Source organism: Silene latifolia, chromosome 1 (assembly GCF_048544455.1).
Source record: "Silene latifolia isolate original U9 population chromosome 1, ASM4854445v1, whole genome shotgun sequence".
Lineage (NCBI taxonomy): Eukaryota > Viridiplantae > Streptophyta > Magnoliopsida > Caryophyllales > Caryophyllaceae > Silene > Silene latifolia.
Genome location: NC_133526.1, coordinates 168,550,731 through 168,570,248, shown reverse-complemented (window position 1 = coordinate 168,570,248; position 19,518 = coordinate 168,550,731). Strand labels below are relative to the sequence as shown.

Genomic DNA, 19,518 nt, shown 5'->3' with positions numbered 1-19,518 from the left:
TTGTGACGAGAGCGACAAGAGGCGAACATGGGGTTGGAACCATCTCCTGAAAATGGTCCCAAAACAACAATAATCTCAACCAATCTCAATCTAATAATATATGTCACACAATTAACCACAATCAATCTTAAATCAATTATACAATCAACTGAGTAGGAAAACCCTACCTTATCGCAAATTCCGCAAATCAACAACAACAACGAGACTAGAATTGCTCTTCTACGAAATCGTCAGCTAACAAAGAATAATCAAACAATACTATATCATAATCCATCACTAATAAACTTTTACACCCATCCTAACCCAAATTAGGGCAAACTCTATATGACAAACGCAAACTGATTAAGAAAGCGTTAGAGACTTACCAACGAAATCGGTACGGAAAAACAAATGTAGACTCATGATCGATCAAACTATACTTGGGAGTGATGAAGATGATTAAAGGAGTAGTAAACGTAGTTTAGGTTTTTTAAAAATGATTTAATGACTGATAAAGTGTAATTATAACCTCTAATCATCTTAATTAAAACCGCGGAAATTAACCCGTCAGAGCGGGTACTCGGTTGAGTACCTGGGGTACTCAGCCGAGTATGACCTACTCTACCGAGTTCCTCACAACTCGGCCGAGTGCACCCAAAAAGTAGCCTGTTTAAAAGCACTCGACAACTTACTAGACCGAGTAAGCTAGGACCATAAAATCGTAGTATTACAGTCTTCCCTCCTTAAAATGAACTTCGTCCCCGAAGTTCACACCATACCTGACACAACATGCAAAACCAACCTACTAACTATGCAAATCGAAAGGACGTCTACTCAAAAGACACTAACCATGAACCCAACTATGACCAACTATTTTCCACAGAAACCGAAACACAATCATACCGACCTTAAAACTACCCCAAAACACACACGCGATCATCTCCTAACCCCCTTAAAAGACAACGGTTATGACCCCGTAACCAAACATACCTGCTCAAAAAGGTGTGGGTAGTGTTCCCTCATTGCCTCTTCCGGTTCCCAAGTCGCTTCCTCCACGTTTTGATTAGACCATATCACTTTAAGCAAGACGGTTTCACCATTGCTTGTCTTCCATACTTTATGATCCAATATCTCTTTTGGTACCTCTGCATAGTTTAAAGCTTCATCCAACTCGATATTCTGAACCTCGAGCACATGTGACGGATCACTCACATATTTATGAAGTTGTAACACATGAAACACATTATGCACCCGATCAAGAGATGGTGGTAAAGCTAGCCGATAAGCTACTTCACCTACCCGATCCAAAATATCATAGGGACCTATGGAATTCTGGCTTAATTTCCGTCTCTTGCTAAACCTCATAACGCCCCGTATAGGTGACACTTTCAAGAGAACCTTGTCACCCACTGCAAACTCAATGTCTCTTCGATGCAAATCCGCACAACTCTTTTGCCGATCTTGAGCTGCTTTCATCTTTTGCCGAATAAAGTGTACTTGCTTAACCATATCCTGTACCATTTCCGGTCCCAAAACCACAACTTCAGTGCTATCATCCCAACACACCGGACTCCTACACTTCCTCCCATAAAATGCCTCAAAAGGTGTTATCCCAATGCTCGTGTGATAGCTGTTGTTGTATGAAAACTCTATCAGATCAAGTCTATCCTCCCAACTCCCACCAAACTCCATCGTACAAGCTCGCAACATGTCTTCTAACGTCTTGATAATCCTTTCATTCTGACCATCTGTCGCAGGATGAAACACCATGCTCATTTTTAAGGTAGTCCCCATCAATTCCTGAAACTCTTGCCAAAACCGTGATATAAACCTCGCATCTCTATCTGACACAATATCCTTTGGTACCCCTGTAACCGTGCCACATGCTTCCTGTATCCAAGAGTCAATTGAATCTTACTCTAAGTATATTTCATTGGAATAAAATGAGTTGACTTTGTCATACGATCGACGATAACTCAAATCATATTGTTACCCTACCGAGTCAACGGTAACCCCACAATGAAATCCATAGAAATCGATTCCTATTTCCATTCCGGTACCTAAAGTGACTGGATCTTACCTTGTGGTATCCGTTATTCTCCCTTTACCCTCTGAAAAGTCAAACACCTAGCCACAAATTCTGCTACCTCTTTCTTCATACCGGGCCACCAAAACGTCTTCTTCAAGTCCTTATAGAGCTTGTCACCTCTCAGATGTATCGAAGAAGGAGTGCAATGAGCATCTGTCATGATTAACTTCTTCAAATCAGCATCATTAGGTACACACCACCTCCCATCGAAGCGAACACTCCCATATGTATGGATAGAAAATCTCAAAACTGTACCATCCCCTACCCTTGTCTTCCACTCCTAAATCTTGGGATCAAGTTCCTGTTTCCTTTTTATGTCTTTATAAAGTTCAGGCTCGATAGTCAAATCACCTATGACATCTCCTTTGCGAATCATATGAATCCCCATCTTATTCATCTCTTCATTCAATTTCATCAGTGACAGGGCAGCGCATAACGAATGCACACTCTTCATACTCAAAGCATCTACAACCACATTAGCCTTTCTCTCATGATAGACGATCTCCATATCATAGTCCCCAATCAGCTCCATCCACCATCTCGGACACATGTTTAACTCCTTCTGAGTGTAGATGTACTTCAAACTTTTATGATCTGAAAACACCTTTAAGGTTGCCTCCAAATATTTAGAGCAAATACAACCGCACCCACCTCAAAATCTTGAGTAGGATAGTTCTCCTCATACAACTTCAACTGTCTCGAAGCATAGACAATGACCTTCCCATTCTGCATCAAAACACAACCCAACCCATTCTTCAAAGCATCGGTATAAACCTCAAAGTTCTCACTCCCCTCAAATAAAGTTAGAACGGGAGCAGTAGTTAAACGCTCCTTTAATGTTTGGAATGCCGTCTCACAACTCTCATCCCAATGAAATCTGGTCTCTTTCCTCATCAAAGCTGTCATAGGTCTAACGATCTTAGAGAAATCCTTCACGAATCTCCAGTAGTAACCAGCTAAACCCAAGAAACTCCGAATCTCAGCAACATTCTTCGGTGCTTCCCAGTTTAACACAACCTAGATCTTAATAGGATCCACCGATACACCATATTGTGAAATCACATGACCTAGAAAAACCACCCTTTCCAACTAGAACTCACACTTTTGGTGCTTCCCAGTTTGACACAACCTTGATCTTAGTAGGATCTACCGATACACCATATTTTAAAATCACATGACCCAGAAAAACCACCCTTTCCAACTAGAACTCACACTTATATAACTTAGCATATAATTGATTATCTCGCAGTCTGCAGCACCAACCTCAAATGCTCCTCGTGATCTTCCTTAGTCTTACAATAGACCAAGATATCATCAATGAAAATCACCATAAACCTATCCAGAAACAGACTGAAGATTTGGTTCATAAGATCCATGAACACTGCCGCTGCATTAGTCAACCCGAAAGGCATCACCATATACTCATAGTGACCATACCGCGATCATAAAGCTGTCTTAAGGATATCCTCATCTGCAATCCTCAACTGGTGATAAACCGACCTCAGATCAATCTTGGAAAACACTCCGGCCCCACTCAACTGGTAAAAAAGATCATTAATCCTCGGCAAAGGATACGTGTTCTTCACGGTAACATGGTTTAGCTGTCTGTAATCGATGAATAACCTCATACTACCATCCTTCTTCTTTACGAATAGAACTTTTGCACCCCAAGACGATACACTAGGTCGAATGTATCCCTTATCCAACAACTCGTTCAATTGTTTCTTCAATTCCTCCAATTCGTTTGGTCCTATACGGTACGGAGCCTTAGAAAGAAGTCCCGTCCCCAGTTTAAGCTCAACAATGAAATCAATGTCCCTCTTAGGAGGTAACCCTGGTATTTCCTCCGTAAATACATCACCGAACTCACTAACCACTGGTATCTCTACTGCTGATGGCTCCTCTACCCGATTATACCTCACATGACAAAGGATCAAAGGACACCTCTTCCGTGAACATGACTTTAAAGTCATTACTGCAATCACTTTCATCTTGGGTTTTACAACAAATCCCTGGTACGACATTTTGACTCCCTTAGGTCCATTTAAAGACACTTTCTTTTGACGACAGTTTATCTTGGCCCTATACTTACCCAACTAATCCATCCTGACTATGACCTTAAACCCATCCATAGGAAACTCAATAAAATTAACTGGTAAGTCCACTTGCCCAATCACCATAGACACCCTTTTATACAACTTATTACAAGACACCGACTCCCCGATGGTATAAAACCGTTTTCTTTTACCAACTCATACTGCCCCAAACCCATAGATAAGACATGACCCCTAGACACAAACGAGTGGGTTGCCCCTGAATCAAACAAAATGAAAGTCGGCGTATTATTAACAAGAAAAGTACCGGTGACAACATGCGCATCATCCTCAGCCTCCTGCTTGTATATCATGAAGAGTTTACCACTGTTTTTCTGACCACCTCCCTAGACCGTAATCGCTGATGTAGTAGGCTTAGCCGCCAAATTCTGAGTCACATTGTTATTTAGATGATGATAGGACCCACTATTGTTGCAGTTGTAGCTGCCATTGTTGTTGCCTTGGCCTTTATGATTGTTCCACGACCCAACTGGCCTGCTACTCGCCAAACTCTAGCTCGGAGTCTATGAGTAATTCCCCTGATAAGATCTCGAAAAGCCTAATCATCCTCTCACAGCACTCGTACACTCGTACCGTTTATGACATGACCCACCGTAGTTGTAGCATTGCAAGGTTGAATTGTCACTAGTGCTCCGGCCACCTCTTCCCCATGGACGAGATCCCCCACCATAGCTAGACCCTCCAGAATAAGTTCTAGCTTGGTTGTGGTTACCCCTCTTGTGGTTTGATTGGTTGCCACCCTCACTCTCAGCCTTCCTCTTCTAAGTCCCCTTTTCTCGGGCCTCCTTGGCCATATCAACCAACCTCTCAACATGCCCCGCTCTTTCATAGACATCTTTTAAATCAGAGATTACCCCGGCTGGTAGCTTTTCCATAATCTTCAATGCTAACCCTCTCTCAAAGTGAAGAGCCAAACTCCGTTGACTCAGCTACAGGTCTTCTGCATAACGTGACAACTCCATGAACATGTGATGGTACTCAGTGACGGTCATGCTTGTTAAAAACATAAATCTCATTAATTAACATATTCATATATGTTTAAATTTATTTAGTCATAAAATAAATCCTACATCTTATGCATGCAAACTAAAAATAGATAAGAGAAGAAATTGTCTTTCTTACTTTGAGGTTTTGGATATTAGGGCACCAACAAGATCTCCTTCTTGTTAGTTCTTGAGCTTTCCTAATAATGGATGAACAAAAGGTCCAAAATAGAACCTCTCCCAAAAGTGAATACCCAAGGAAAAACCCCTAATAACTAATATTATTTTGTACTAGAAATAATACAAGTCTTACTTAAATTTGACACAAAATAAATTTTGTTCTCTCTTGTATATTTCGGCCAAGAGAGGAATGAATTAGAGAGGTTTTTATTTTTCTAAGTTTTACAATGTGTAGAGAGAAGAATGATTTCTAACACTAGAAATTATGTTGTAAAAATGAATGAATAAAATGGAGAGGAAAAACCCTTGGCTTTTTCACCTCTAAAAACCGGTTGGCAAGGGAGAGTGGAGCCAATGCATGAGCTTGTTTTTCTTCTCAAGAAAAACTAGGTTTGCATGGCTACTAGTTAGTTTTAATCATTGTGTTTTCCACTTAAAATAAAAACACAATTTAAACCTTATACTCCCTCCATTATTTCGACACTTATAACATAAAATGGATGGTCCATTTTATTTTGTCATTTGTCAATTGTGACATATGTGACATGTTACTTGACATGTGAAATTGCAATGTATTTTTAACATATTAATAATCAACATACTCATAAAATATGTCATATACAAAATTGACTAGTAATTCATAATTACTTGTGCCAAAATGGTTTATCAATTTATAAATTACAACGTCTTGCATTTATAATAAATTATTCATCCAATTTCAATTTCAATTGTTTCGTAAACAATAATTTTATCTAAGTAATAAAAAAATTCAATTACTTAGACCGTATCTAATTTAATCGAATTATAATAAGACACGTTAATCTCACTCACAAATCATCCGTCAATTTTAAGCAATTTAATTAACTCGTATCGGCATGCGATCAATTAAATAATCAATTAAGGGTATTTCTCTATAGGTATGACCTAAGGGGATCAACTGATCACCACCGTCGCACGACAGTAATGTCAAACTCTAGTCAGCCAATCATTACCGATATGTGTGGACCAGTTGACTGTAAAATATTATATCCCACATGTATTCTTAAAATATGAGATTTAAACATGTGATCATCATGATCGACAGTTGTGATCGCATTATTGTCAGAGGACACATATTCCAACAATCTCCCACTTGTCCTCGACAAGTGTGCGTCACCAATTCTCTTGTCCTATTACTATCTCCCACTCAATGCAAGGTGTCTTTCAGGTCGTACTTGAGAGTGATCATATCGAGAGTGGTTTCCTCGATCTGGAGAATAACTGATTGGCCGGAATTATCTACCATAGACACCTTCCGAGCGTGGCCACGCATTTCCAGTTCATTACTCCTCGAGTGGCCCTGAGATATTGTTATAACCCTGACAAGGAGTGGACAATTCTATCGCACTTATTCCCTTCGACTAGCCACAGCCATCATAACCCAAAATATGCCCATTTGACCCCATTTACGAAGGTCGTAGTAACATAAATCAATGTTAGTCTGAAACTGTGCCACCTTAGGCGAATAGTCTTTAGTCAAAAGAATCGACTCATTAGAATACTATAGTAGCTCTCGCCACGACCAGGCTATATAAATTTGCCAGAACTCTATAAGCGGTCATTAGCCCGACAAAGTGTTCCTAACAGTCTGCCTATGTGACCAACTAGTCATTCTCATATGACTCTATGGCACTTGAACTTGCTATCAATCGCATCACACTCTAGTCACTTCAAGACGTCACCTCTCGTAAGTGACTATGGGCGAATACAATGCTAATCCATGTTCATTTTAACGGGGTTCAATTGTCTCTACAACCCGTTTGGATGTAACAAAGTACAAGGTGAGTTAATAATAACTCAAACAACAAATGTCGACATCACATTCGGGTAGTCAATACCATATTACAACCTTGTGATGTATATCGTAAGTGTGTAAACACTAGTCGTTTGCAACATGAGTTTAACATACCATGTGTCCATATGTTCAAACTCTTGAATTGCATTTTCCTTTATTTTCATGTTTGTCTCACATAGCATGAATCTTACCAAGTACATATCTAGTTTCCCAAACTAGGTACAGGTTCTTTACTTGAGAGAACTTTCTTGTGGTTTATCACATAACAAACAAATTATGGTGGTCGACATAACTCACACTAGTCAAGTGTTCTTCCAACTCATAATGTACTAGGTATATGTTTTGTAGGATCTTGCAACAATTGTCAAGATGATTAGCCTAGCGCTTCTCATAAGTCCTATCAATTTTGAAAATACTAGTTTTGAGTAACTTCTTACTATAACCAAGTATCTTCTCAAACTTCTTATTTCTCCTTTTAGCTTAAACAGCTTAGGATTTTCATAAATCCTTACGCGTTTTCGAACTTCAATATGTGCAACTTCTTATCATATAACAAAGTATTCTGTCAAACACTAGAATAGCTCATTAGTTCTTCTCGAGAATTCATGACAATTCTTCTATGGCTTACCAATGACTCATCATGCTCTTAAGCATATGATTCATTATTGGACATGTGCATGATTATTCTAATGGCGGAAACATTAGTAATTTTAATCATGTAATCAACCATTCTTAGGTTCAATGAATGACCATGACTGCTTATGGTAATTCCATTTTCATCGATAAGAATAACCTACGTTTCTCGTTGATTTGATGTGCATATCTCAATGCCTATCCAACATCCCATGATGTGATTGGATTCATCTTAGTCCATTTTAATCCAGAATTGAAAAACTCAAATACTTCTTTGTGAAGATAGTACTAGCTCGTCATTCTCAATGAGTAATGAGTTATAAATTTTTCAAGATGATTGCTCCCACTAAATTTCATGTCTTCACATGATAATTTCAAACTCCCACTCAATTCCACATTATTCGTAATTGACTACTCAATCGAAACATTTCAAGAATTGAAATACATTTTGCTTTGCCAAGTTATTAAGATTAAAACCATATATGTTCCCAACATATCCTTTCAAAATACCTATTTTGAAGAGATTTCAATCTTAAACTTATGGAAAGAGATTTTAATCTCTAACTCATTCATTTTTATAATGATGCGTAGCAATGTCATTATTTAAAAGTGAAATCCCATTTAATATACGTCCTTCTCAAAATACCCTTTTCGGAAGGAGGTTTAACCATTTCATTTTCATAATGAGGTTAAGTAATGACACTAGCGTGGTTAACAATTAACTCAGCTTTTGTAGATATCGGCATATCTTTCTTTGCAACTTTTAAGCATAAATCTCATTTATATTCAAGGATGCAACTTTGTTTCATTTAGGCTCTTAAGTAAATATCAATATTGAAACTCTTATTCATATGTAGTTCATAAACTAGCAAAATCTATTGTTGACACTTTTCTTTAGTCATTTTCTTTCAAAACTTTGTTTTGGTCTCCTCGTGTAGTTATCTTAAGAACATATTCTTTTGATTACTTCACTTGGTCTCTTATGTCATGTAGATCTCATCTACTCAAGACCATAGATCTCATCGATTCATGTATACTGTCTATTTAGGTATACAAATCATTCTTTCTTTCGTAGATCTCATTTACTCAAGCATACAAATTATTCTTTGTATTCTATGTGTCTTCATTTTTCTCCCACTCTATCTTTAGAATAAATACACTAGATATTCAAAGATAGCTTATGAGACACAAGTGATGATTTTTAAGTAGAAGGAGGACTATCTCATAGATTGACTAATAGATTTTAGATTTGATGAGTGTACTTGGTAATTTACATTCCTTTAGGAGAGTTCATCAACTCAACATCACTTTATAATTGATCATACATAAGCCTTAAGCTTGTGGACATATAATGAATCCCATCATTATAATTGCCTATTGGATCACTTTAAGTAGATGATCATATGTTTCTATGTGCAAGCATATAATGACGAATTATTAGAACAAATAAATACTATAAAGGGGTGACTTGGGTTGCAAGCCAAGCCACCATAATCCAAAATACAACGATTGTTTAGAAAGGATCAACCATTTCCATGTCGAACACGGAAATCAAAATAGTTCTAAAATTCATATTAAAATAAAGACAATAATAAAAGCCAAGCTTCATCGGTTGCTACTCCTAGCTCCTTCATAATTTCTCAAGCTTGCTTCTCCTTTCCCTTGTCTTTGCTTGGAGGAGGCCCTATTTACAATAAAAAGGGGATACATTATCACAACTTTGTATCAAAATACCATAGTTGAATTAGAAACATAAAAGAAAGGATAGTCATTTACCTATTGGAGTGATTTTTCCAGCTTTGATGTCACCAAGATACTTGGAACAATTCCTCTTCCAATGTCCAACACCATTACAATAATGGCATTTATCAAGAGGACCCTTCTTGGTTTTGGAAGTGCTAGCTTCAAAAGTCTTAGCCTTAGTGGACATGGGAGCTTGCCTCTTACCCTTTTTCCCATTCTTTTTGAACTTCCCCTTGCTCTTAGTGCTTATATTAAGCACATCCTTAGGTGGGTTAACATTTAGCCCCATGTCTCTTTCGGCTTGCACAAGTAACTTGTGCAACTCTTCAAGAGACACGTCCTTGTCTTGCATATTGAAATTCACCCGGAATTCTACATATGCTTTGACTTTGGATAAGGAGTGAAGAATCCTATCAACAATGAGCTCCTTGGGGATTTCAACCTTTTGAAGTTTCAATGTCTCGACTAGCTCCAACAATTTGAGCGCGTGAGGGCTAACCTTTTGGCCCTCCTAAAAATCGAGATCAAAGAATGCCGAGGCCGCCTCATATCGGACGATCCTCGGTGCTTGTGAAAACATTGTCACAAGTTTGGAATAGATTTCATAAGCGGTGCCCATTTTAAAGGCTCTCCTTTGGAGATCCGCCTCCATAGCAAAAATCAACACATTTTTCATTGCGGCGGACTCTTTGTGGTAAGCCTCATATGCTTCCCTAGTGGCGGCATTCGACCTAGCAATAGGTTCGGGTGGAGAGGCCTCGGTGAGGTAACGAAACTTGTCGTCACCTTGGGCAGCTAATTTGAGTTGGGCATCCCAATCGGAGAAATTTGACCCATTCTTTTCAAGTTTACAACGATCCATGAAGGATCGGAGCCACGAAACATTAGTGAGAGGTGCGGCGTTGGTGTTTGGTGCGGCCATTTGTTATGAGAAATAAAAGTGGTCTACAAAACAAAATAGAAGGAATAAAACATTTGTCGTTTTAAAATAATAATAACACTCGTAAATTTTTAATTTAAACAAGTTTTATTGCATTTATCTAGTGACCTCTATCCAACTTTGATAAATGATTCCAAGACCCAAATTCATATTAACTTAGGCATCGGTAAAGCCGAATACAACCCTTATCAATATAAATCGGTGGATTAACTCTTTAATCGATTCTACTCTTAGAACTCTTGGTCGATAAATTTACATTAATATTTATCTTTAGCCCGAAACACATCCGGCAACCGTCGAGAATACTTTCGTTGAGTTCAACCCAAATTTCGAATAAATGTGTCCATGATCCAAATTTACATCAACTTGGGCATCGGTAAAGCCGAATAAAACCCTTATCTTTATAAATTCGGTGGGTAGACATTTATCACCCACTTCCCCTACGTAGCAAGGTTTGTACCCCGGTAAGGCCGAGTGCACTCCCTCACGAAATAGGTTTTCATGGTTTCTACTTTTTGGTAAGGCTAAGTCTCAATTGTTTATTTAAGCGAGAGGTCATGTCAATTTATTATCTATCACGTTTTAAGTGAACTAAAGCGGTGAACTACGATAATTGTAATTGACACGGTCGATAAACTCGATTTAAAATGCATGTTTAGTTATGACGATTTAGCGATGCATGCAACATATAAATAAAATGCAAAGCATGAAAATAAAATCCTAGTATGGCCTTCCTAAAATAGTAAATCTAATAAACTATTACAAATTCGAAAACCAACTCCTTTGGTCCCTTGAACTTCGGTCTTGGCACGCATTTCAAGGCAACACTTTCTTTGATGGATCGCCTTCTCGAGTGGCACCGTCTTCAAGGTACTCCGGAATAAATAAATTACAAAACGAATTACATAATTTCCTATTATACATTTGTAATTAAAATAAAATTAAATCTATTAAATTACAAAACGGTGATACGAGATCACAATAATTACAACGGAATCGATATTCCCATACATATGGGTAATACCAATTAAAACTAAGGCCATACTAAGTAAAATTACATAATTCAAAATTACATAAAATTAAAATATGACAATCATAAATAAAATGCAGCATTATAATATGTATGAACATGCTCAATTTTATGCTAAATCGTCTTTAAAGAGCCAATATCGTATATTAATCGGTTTTTACGGATTGGCGTGATTTAACCTTTTAAAATCACAATAATTACATAAATTCATATTTATGTACAAGTTAATTATCCTAAACATCTTAGGACTCAAAATTAGTCTCCACTAACATTTTGACAATAATTAAACTTGTTTTCTTAATATTGTTCGTAAATGGACCTAAAATACCAAAAATATGCTATAAACTTCAAATTAAATTATAAAAATTTCAAATAAATTCGAAATTTGAAATTTAAACTCATGAACATTCTGGAAAAATACCATGACACTCATAATGTTCAAAACTTAGATTAAAATTTCGAAAATTTATCGAGAAAAACAATGTTGCGGTTTATCGATTTTAACAATTATGACCATAAAAATATGAGAAAAATGATTTTCATCAACTTTTCACTTTTAGATCTGAAATATATGATAAAATGCAACATGTGACGTTTTTTCTTTAGTCATGAAGTATGTTTTAGCAATACTAATTATAGTCACTATTTATGTGATTTTTCATCAAAAATTCATAAATCATGCATAAAGACTTCATTATAGCCAAATATTTTACACACATCTTGTAAAATTGTATGTGACAACATACTAAATTTACATGACCAGATTCGAAATATAACTCATATTAACCTATTTACCCATTTAAATACGATTTTAACTTGAAAAATCCATATTTCGAGCAAAACAACTACTCATTTTATCATAAAAATTTACAGGACATCAGTAGATAATATATGTGAAAACATATCCAAAAACCACTGAAAAATTCGAAGTTTAGCTATTTTTTTGTCCAAAATTGACATTTTTATCATAAAAATCACATTTTAATGCCAATATTATATAAAATGAACAATAAAATCCATATATAAACCAAAATGTCCGAGAAATCACTTAGGACCAGAAACTTTTAACATGCAAATTTATTTTAAGGTTTATCTTCATAAATCCAAATTAATTAGTTTTGTATGTTAATCATATAACTCGGAAAAACTATAAACCGATTTGCATGCAAATAACCTAAGGCTCTGATACCGCTTGTTAAAAACATAAATCTCATTAATTAACATATTCATATATGTTTAAATTTATTTAGTCATAAAATAAATCCTAGATCTTATGCATGCAAACTAAAAATAGATAAGAGAAGAAATCGTCTTTCTTACTTTGAGGTTTCGGATATTAGGGCACCAACAAGATCTCCTTCTTGTTAGTTCTTGAGCTTTCCTAATAATGGATGAACAAAAGGTCCAAAATAGAACCTCTCCCAAAAGTGAATACCCAAGGAAAAACCCCTAATAACTAATATTATTTTGTACTAGAAATAATACAAGTCTTACTTAAATTTGACACAAAATAAATTTTGTTCTCTCTTGTATATTTCGGCCAAGAGAGGAATGAATTAGAGAGGTTTTTATTTCTCTAAGTTTTACAATGTGTAGAGAGAAGAATGATTTCTAACACTAGAAATTATGTTGTAAAAATGAATGAATAAAATGGAGAGGAAAAACTCTTGGCTTTTTCACCTCTAAAAACCGGTTGGCAAGGGAGAGTGGAGCCAATGCATGAGCTTGTTTTTCTTCTCAAGAAAAACTAGGTTTGCATGGCTACTAGTTAGTTTTAATCATTGTGTTTTCCACTTAAAATAAAAACACAATTTAAACCTTATACTCCCTCCATTATTTCGGCACTTATAACATAAAATAGATGGTCCATTTTATTTTGTCATTTGTCAATTGTGACATATGTGACATGTTACTTGACATGTGAAATTGCAATGTATTTTTAACATATTAAAAATCAACATACTCATAAAATATGGCATATACAAAATCGACTAGTAATTCATAATTACTTGTGCCAAAATGGTTTATCAATTTATAAATTACAACGTCTTGTATTTATAATAAATTATTCATTCAATTTCAATTGTTTCGTAAACAATAATTTTATCTAAGTAATAAAACAATTCAATTACTTAGACCGTATCTAATTTAATCGAATTATAATAAGACACGTTAATCTCACTTACAAATCATCCGTCAATTTTAAGCAATTTAATTAACTCGTATCGGCATGCGATTAATTAAATAATTAATTAAGGATATTTCCCTATAGGTATGACCTAAGGGGATCAATTGATCACCACCGTCGCACGATAGTAATGTCAAACGCTAGTCAGCCAATCATTACCGATATGTGTGGACCAGTTGACTGTAAAATATTACATCCCACATGTATTCTTAAAATATGAGATTTAAACATGTGATCATCATGATCGACAGTTGTGATCGCATTATTGTCGGAGGACACATATTCCAACAATGCTGTCGGTTATAGTAAAGGTATCAAACTCAGCCCTCAACTTTGCACGGATGTGCTGATGCGTGTATTTTATATATGGTTTTTACCTTATATTTGCACGCATTTATGTGTTGTTTATGTAGTGATTAGCTATAAATGCTCCCGAATAGTCTACTTTGGTGTATCTTGTATTAATTGCAGGGATGAGCCGGAAGGAGCATAATCGGGCCTAAACTTGCCTCATCCGCATGCATTTTGGAGAAAGAAGAATCGGAGCTTGGAATATGTCACTTAGAGATACGTGAAGTGGCTTCGAAAGGTTTTCAAGAGTTCATCCGCGCTAATACAACTCGATCGACCAAGTTGGCTGCTGAAACCGGTCGATCGAATGGTTTATGCTGCTGAAGATCCTCGATCGAGTTGTTACTGTACTGGATCGAGATGGGGTGTTTCCTGGCTCCTCGATCGAGCACTTAATGTTCTCGATCGAGATGTTTGGTCTGGATTTCGCTTTATCGAGTGGATTTATTCTGCTCGATCGAGTAGGTTCTGCCGTAGGAGTATTTTTACGCAAATATATTTTATTTCCTATCTTTGGAATAAATAGGATGACGGCAGTAGAACAAATCATCACTTATTTTACCTTTAATTTTTGAATCTGAAAAACTTCTTCTTCTTCCCTTTTCTCTCATTCCCTCTTTACTCTCTAAACCTAATTACTGCATTGCTACTCTCTTTTATTCGGTACTTCTACTCCTTATTTCAATTAATTATTATTGCTATTTCATTCTTGTTTTCATCTTTTCTATTATTTTCTTTTCCCCTTATCTTTGTTGGCAATTTATTCACTATGTCTAGTTTAATTGTTATGGTTATTATTCTTCTTCCCTCAACTTTGATTATGCATAGCTAAATCTTCTATGCCAGGACATAGAGGAGCCATGGTAATTAGGGAATCATGAATAGGTGATTAGGGTTTGGTGTAAATTTAGTCTGTGTTGTTAATCATTGCAATTAACTGTAATTAGCTGCTTGAGTCGACGCATTTAGCTAGTTAATTTTGTTATGCCCTGACCTAGATCGAGAGATTGGTAGGGGTAAGACCTGCAATGAATATTAGAGCATGCTAATGAGGGTTAAAGCTAAGTTAGTATTATTTTAGGGCGAATAGCGGACCGAGTGGACCTTTTCACTACCCTACAGACCGAGTTTATGCTGATCTACGACCCTAGACTAGACTCCTAGAAAGCCATGGTGAACCGACTGTCCTAGCCATCTCTTTATATCTGTTAATTTCTCTTGCTCTCTTTATCTTTTAAATCCTTGTAGTTTAGAATTAAAACAATCCAAAAAACCCAAGAACGGTTACTTAGACAGACTTAGTTTAGCATACATTTTCCCATCTCCCTGTGGATTCGATACCCGATTGCCTCTACTACATTTATTAGGGACCAGTTGGTTTATTTTTGATAGGGTTGCGACAGCCGTGTCAAATTTTGGCGCCGTTGCCGGGGAGGTGGCGTAATTCTGTTGCTTTATTTTAAGTTTGTCTCTCGTCTCAAGGAATTTATTCCTTGAGATTGATCTCATATTTTCTCTAGTGCTGTAATTATATTGCAGATAATCTGTCCTAGAAGAGGACACCGTTATATCTGTTATCCTTATAACTTCATGTTGCTAATATGCCGAACATCGCCAGTCACTCGAAACCTACGGTAGATTCTCTGCCCAAAGGTTTATTGCTACTTACTGCAGATTCAGGCACCTTTGAGATTCATCCGGCCTACATTCAGTTGGTTGAGAGAAATCTCTTGAAGGGAGTAGTTGGCGAAGATCCGTGTAAGCACATGGAGTTTTTTACTGAATATTACTCCACCATTCCTTTAGTTGCTGGGGTGACACAGGATAGGGTCAAGGGAGCTCTTTTTCCTTTTTCTTTGACTGATGACGCCCGGGAATGGTTGAGAGATCTAGATAGGGAAGCTGCCGGTGTTACTGACTGGAATTCCCTAGCCTTGGCCTTCTATAGATGGTATTTTCCACCACAGCGCACTAATGCATTGAGAGCCCAAATCACTACATTCACACAACTGCCTACCGAAGATCTGAATGGAGCTTGGACTAGGTTCAAGAAACTGTTCGTTCTGTGCCTCATCATGGTTTCCAACGGTGGTTCTTATGCACCCAATTTTACAATGGGTTGTATGTTGATCAAAAAGCTATATTGGATAACGCAGCAAAAGGAGGTTCCAGAAAAATGTTGAGGATGATAAGGGATGGCATCTTATTGAAGATATGGCCATTCATGTAGCTAAATATGGAAATCCCAGAGGAGGCAGACGAGTGAATGAAAGAGCGGGTGACTCTTTTATAGCTGGAGTGGAAATTCTAGACGAGATGTATGACAATTCAGAGATTCTACAAATTACAAGTGAACATGAGCAAGTTCATGCGATGATTGAGCAAGAGGTGATTTGTGGCAGATGCGGTACCAAAGGACACGACCCTATTACTTGTATGGCGGATGTGGAGCGAGTTCGTGCTTACCAACACTATAAGCAAGGAGTTTCGTTCTCTAAACTTTATGAAGAATTAACCACGCCAAGGACTTCAAGTCCTCCTAATCTGATCCCACAACAAGTCGATTCACGTTCTACAAATGTAGAAATCGCGGAGCTCAAGTCTTTGGTGCTATCCCTAGCACTTCAACTCGAGAGAAACTCGGACAGAGGTGAAAATTCTATAGAAAAGTTGCAAGACCAAGTCGCGCGACTTACATCCGAGCAAATAAATCAAGTGAATCGCTCGTCTCCTTGTGACTTACTTAATGCAATCAATCTCCGAAGTGGTCTTACTTATGATGGACCGAAAATGCCGGAAAATGATGATATAACTGTTGATGAAATTACGGAATCTGTTTTGGAGGAACTAATTGAAGACGTAGCTGCTGAACATCGGCCGACTACTCGATCGAGTGAATCTGGCCCTCAATCGAGTGGTTTCTCCTCTGACAGTATTCGATCGAGTGATCTAGGCTCTCGATCGAATGGTGCCCAAACTGAAGTTCTCGATCGAGAGGATTATGTTCTTCGATCGAGTGATTCTCATGACAAAAGCTCTCGATCGAGTGAAGATTGTACTCGATCGAGTACATATAGCAGCGAAGATGCTGTTTTGACGTCTAAACTTGCTGCTGGGTCATCTTCCTCTGCTGCGGAGATGCCACGTTTAGACAAAGGTAAAGAGAAGGTCGCAGACCCACTTATTGTTACCAGAATTCCTTATCCGGGACGTCTGAAAGATGCCAAGGTCGAGCGACAGTACGGTAAATTTGTGGATGTGGTCAAGAATCTTCAGGTAACCGTTCCTTTTATTGAACTAATTACCCAAGTACCTTCTTATGCAAAATTCATGAAAGATATTTTGACGCGTAAGAGAGAGCTAAGTGAGTATGAGACTATTGCATTTATGGAAGAGTCTAGTAATTTAATTCTCAATAAAGCTCCACCTAAAATGAAAGACCCGAGTAGTTTCTCTATTACCTGTACCATAGGCAATGAAGTGATAGATAAGGCTCTTTCTGATTTAGAAGCCATTGTCAGTGTCATGCCTTATTCTGTCTGCAAGAAACTTAATATGGGTCACCTTAAATTGACTAATATCACCCTCCAGATTGATTCCCGTGGGTATCAAATTATAATAAACAAAAATGTGAAAATTATTATTGTAAATGAAATATTCTATATAATTATTTTTGATTAAATCTTTATTTTTCATATTTTGATATGTTAAAATTATTATTTAAAGTATTGGATTTTACATATTTCAATTTTAACTTAGATTCAAACCCATACTGCTTACAATTGAAACAAACAAGAGGTATGAGGAACGAAGTTCCAACCCCATACTACGCAGGTATGATTCCTGATTCCAAACCCATGCCCATGCGCGAAACAAACGCCCCCTTAAAGTCACACAGAGTAACTCCAATTTTCGCAAAGTACACAAATTCTTATTTAAAGTTACAACCGTTGTAAATGATAATAATTTACAACATAGGTGTAAAACTATTCAAACCAACATTTTTTTTGGATGATCGTGCATATCACCCACGAATAGTTCTAAAGAATGATTCATGTCAGCCGACCCCAATCATTTTGGGATTAAGGCTCTGTTGTTGTTGTTGTTGTTGTTGTTGTTGTTGTTGTTGTTGTTGTTGTTGTTGTTGTTGTTGTTGTTGTTGTTGTTGTTGTTGTTGTTGTTGTTGTTGTTGTTGTTGTTGTTGTTGTTGTTGTTGTTGTTGTTGTTGTTGTTGTTGTTGTTGTTGTTGTTGTTGTTGTTGTTGTTGTTGTTGTTGTTGTTGTTGTTGTTGTTGTTGTTGTTGTTGTTGTTGTTGTTGTTGTTGTTGTTGTTGTTGTTGTTGTTGTTGTTGTTGTTGTTGTTGTTGTTGTAGTATCGTGTATACCATCCCTTCATTGTAACTTACAACGCTTATAAACAAGACTTAGTACGCAAAGTAATCACAAATATGGTGATTGCAAGTATTAAAATGTGGTAATTGTCGTTTGCTAAGAAGATTAACCTATTTCATCATTTTAAATAAGAGAGGACAATGAAAGCTATCAGCTTTGAACCACTTCAATAGATTTGTACTAGATTATGCAATGTTATTGACCTCAAACCACAATGATAAATACCACCAGTACATGAAGAGAAAAAAGGGTTTATGATGATATCTTCTATGTTGATAGCAATTTCCTAAGTCATTTGTCAAAATATTACACCGTAACATTTATCATTCGTCCGTTATAATCATATAATAGCTTGAAAATTTATAAATAAAGCCCAAAACTTTCCAAATCTATAAATACTCCGTATTGAATTGGGAAAGGAACAAGAACCTACATCTTGCTTGATCAATAATAACATTAATGTCCCTACTAGCCCTAGACAAGTGCCATTCCCTCCGGATTTACATGCACGCATCTGTGAGACTGTAAATTATCATATTCATCGTACAAAACATTTACGCTGTAGACTGATCTGTATCAATGTCTGCAACTTCAAACCGGTATTCCAAGCCTGGCGTCACTGTGACTTCAGCGTCATGCTGACTATCTTCTTCTCCTACCGTCTCTTTTTCATCTTTGGGGAGCACATTACAATTGATGGTGTGCCAAATTGGTCGTTCTTCCCGGAAAAGCCTGCACAGTCACACAAATGTTGATGTTGAAACCGCACAATGCAACAAAATCGAAGGGGGAAGCCTAAGATAGAGTAGTGGCATTTCCAAAAAAATTTCTTTATGGAAATCCTTTTAAAAAATTTTGAGTATTTGCTACAAAATTTAGACAAGGAATAATTTTGTTGATTTTACCATAGAAAGGCAAAAAGGTACCCAAATAATTAAGCTTTTTAGCGTTCCGAGACCATGGATGATGTTAAAACATGCTTCCACCCCTCGAGTGTCTGGTTACTCGGCCGAGTACCCCCTACTCGGTCGAGTACCTGCCCTGCTCGGCCGAGTCATGCCAA

The 19,518-nt window shown here is 37.0% G+C and overlaps 1 protein-coding gene across 1 annotated transcript; it reads right to left on the bottom strand.

The window, feature by feature from the left end:
* Positions 1-205: 205 nt before the first annotated feature.
* LOC141587008 (uncharacterized) lies at positions 206-2,228 on the bottom strand. The gene is made up of 5 exons (XM_074408422.1): positions 2,088-2,228; positions 1,811-1,869; positions 1,279-1,609; positions 970-1,158; positions 206-298 (listed from the first exon to the last, which is right to left on the bottom strand). The coding sequence occupies exons 1-5, from the start codon at positions 2,226-2,228 to the stop codon at positions 206-208; spliced, it is 813 nt and encodes a 270-aa protein (XP_074264523.1).
* Between the last annotated feature and the right edge of the window lie 17,290 nt (positions 2,229-19,518).